The sequence below is a fragment of the Cicer arietinum genome, chromosome 3, assembly GCF_000331145.2.
Source record: "Cicer arietinum cultivar CDC Frontier isolate Library 1 chromosome 3, Cicar.CDCFrontier_v2.0, whole genome shotgun sequence".
Classification (NCBI taxonomy): domain Eukaryota; kingdom Viridiplantae; phylum Streptophyta; class Magnoliopsida; order Fabales; family Fabaceae; genus Cicer; species Cicer arietinum.
In genome coordinates this window covers 5427406-5430646 of record NC_021162.2, presented here as the reverse complement: position 1 = coordinate 5430646, position 3241 = coordinate 5427406, and the positions used below count along the sequence as shown (strand labels likewise).

The following is a 3241-nucleotide window of genomic DNA, read 5'->3' as shown; positions in this document are numbered from 1 at the left end:
TTTATTGATTTTTAATTCAACTCATAATCCTAATAAAAATTTCAACTAAAAAAAATAAAATTTTAAATGAAATTATTATATCATAGTGGTTCATTATGAGAGGTTCTGTTGGCTTAACAGAAAACCATAGTTGTGATCCATTTGGTAGTATATGGCTTGGAACAAACCCAATAGGAATATATTTTGGAAGGCAGTTATGGTTTTCACCACCACATCCAACGACTCATTTTTACACAAATTATTATTATATACTATGTATAGGACATACCTTAAAAATTAATATAACATTAAATTATATTTAATAAACTTATATTATAAATATTCCTAAAAAATAAATACTTTTATTAATTTCATGAATATTATTTTGTTATTCACCTTGAAACATTTGGAAGAATATCAAGCATTTTTTGACAGGATTGGAATTAGGAAGATCAAGCATAAAAGAACAATATTGTAACAAGAAAATCCAATATTATTTCAACAAGCAAATAAAGTTTAAATGTTTTAAATATTTATAAAAAAAATCAGGAAAGTAAAATAGTATTAATTAATTAAATAATACTAATAATCATTTTATAACTAGAAAAATTTAAACTTCATCATTTATCTTTATAAAGTTAAAATTTTACTACTTAATTGATATTTCATGAACAAAATATATTGATAACAAATAAAATTTATTTCTTTGATATTTTTTAATATGTACATTATCATCTGACTTTTGAGAAATTTAAATATATCTCTTTTAATATTATGTTAAGAACTTAATGTACAAATAGAATAACTAATATGTGATATTTCTTAATGTGTACATTATCATTTATACTAATTGTTATTTATTAACGATATTTTTGTTTAAAGAATGTGAATATTATATTATATATAATAAAGAGCGTTAGAGTTTTTTATAAAGTCTTGTTTTATTTGATAAAAATCTCATAAGTATAAAAGAATTAGTTTTTTTGTTCTAGATTACATTTAAAAAATAGTTAGTAATTTATCCAATAATCAATGAAAAATAGTCATAAAAACAAATTTATAAATAAAATAAATATTAATTTGTTGATACCACTTATAAGTTTTATGGATGAATTTTTATTGAATATTTGAGTAAATTACGTCTAAATTTTCGAAGGCAAGACATTCAATGCTAAAGGACAAGTGCCTTATATACATACTATTTTCAGCATTGTGAAACTTTCCTTTCTTGCTGTGTATCTATGTTTGTTTCCTTTTGATTACAATACAATAAAGCTATTTCCAGCATTGTCAAACTTTCCTTTCTTCTTGTGTATCTATATGTGTGGTTCCTTTTGATTACAATACAATACAGCTTCCAATAGATATTAAAATTAATTTTGATTTAATAATAAACCAAACATAACGTCAACTCCATTTTCATATTTAATTATTTCAAATAAAATATAAATTTTGTTAATTTTACCTTCAACACATCAATGTCCAACAAAATTTCAAACTATTATTAATTCTAGTTTTTTATATCAGAATGACGAAATGTAACTAATTCTTTTAATTTTCGTAAACAAAAACTAATTGTTTTAATTAATTTTTGTTGCGTACATTAAACTCATGGATAAATATTAGTAATTTGTTGCTTTAAATTTTCCATTTCCGGACGTAATAATCTCTGCAACCACTATTCAGAAGGAATTAATCTATGAGTGACAGTTTGAATTTGAAGAACTTTATAACCCTATTGAAGAACCTTATAACCCTATGCCAATATTACTTTCTAATTATTTTTTATTTTTATTTTTATGTTTTTCCATTTGTATCAAAATGTGCTGGGAAGCAGTTGTACCGTTTTATTTTGTTTCTCTCACCCAAATTTTGTATTTTAAGATAACCAACAACATTTTTTTTTAGTCAAAACCAACTAACTTTTTTATAAACATTTATTAATTATGAATGAATATGATTATATTTTAAATTTAATATTAATAAATCTTTAAGTTTATTTTTTTTGTCTATTTTAAAATTATATTTTTTGTTATGATTTTAATTAAAATCAAAATTTTAATTTTAATTATGAAATATCATTTATTTAAATATTAAATTAAAATTGAATAAATAAATATATCAAAACTTTTAATTTATCCAACTTTAATAGATTCTATTGTAAATATCTATATAAATAAATTTAAAAAAATTATTAATCAAAATATTTATACTACCATTACACACTTTTTTTATTTATAATGCCGTAAAACTTGTTTTAAAATAATTTTATATTTAACAATATAAACAAAAATTTATAGTGAATATTTATTTCTTGAATAATCAAATATGAACATAATAATACAACCGTCATTTTCTAATGTTATTTGAGGTTCAATTCTCATCACTCCTCAAAACTCACCTAGTATACTATATACATATTGTATTATCTCAAAATAATTAATCTTTTCGATTTTTTAAAAATGTATTAATTATATATTATTTTCAATTGTGTCATCTAATTTTTATTATATAAATTAATTACTCTTAATTTAATATATCATTTTATATTTATAATAATAGTAAATATATTAGTATTTAATTATGATAAAAATTTAATGAACATACACTACCGATGTACATTTTTTTCACTTAAAATTAAAACTGTCAAAACGGACTATCAAATATATTTAGAGCTAGCCCGAACGAGTTACATATTTTATTGGGCCAGTTAAAAAGACCTTTTTAAAACTGTCCTAAAAAAAATAGAAAATTGGCTATTGTACCCCCCCATTTAAACCTATACCCCCCAACATAAAATTTTTGTTGTAAAATACCCAAAATAACCCTAAAAAAAACAGTAAAAGTCAAAATAAGAAAAAATTCAAACACTTTACCCCCACATTGAAAAATCCGGAAAAGTAAGTTTTCGGAAAATTTAGTTTTTACCGGAAATTTCAAGAGGATTGAAATTTCCGGTAGTTCAAAATACATACCGGAAATTTCAAAAACGAAATTTCCGGGAGGCAAACCGGAAATTTGAAAAATCCGGTAGTTGTAAATTCCCGGAAATTTCGTTTTTGAAATTTCCGGTATGTATTTTGAACTACCGGAAATTTCAATCCTCTTGAAATTTCCGGTAAAAACTAAATTTTCCGAAAACTTACTTTTCCGGATTTTTCAATGTGGGGGTAAAGTGTTTGAATTTTTTCTTATTTTGACTTTTACTGTTTTTTTTAGGGTTATTTTGGGTATTTTACAACAAAAATTTTATGTTGGGGGG

At 22.2% G+C, this 3241-nt stretch overlaps 1 protein-coding gene across 1 annotated transcript in view; it reads left to right on the top strand.

Moving 5' to 3' along the window:
- The first annotated feature begins 2732 nt into the window (after positions 1-2732).
- LOC101514271 (uncharacterized) overlaps positions 2733-3241 on the top strand; it is a 2757-nt gene continuing 2248 nt past the window's right edge. Inside the window, exon 1 of the mRNA XM_073366229.1 lies at positions 2733-2879. Within this exon, the coding sequence (XP_073222330.1) occupies position 2879 (1 nt within the window). The 5' untranslated portion in view covers positions 2733-2878. The remainder of the gene's footprint in view (positions 2880-3241) is intronic.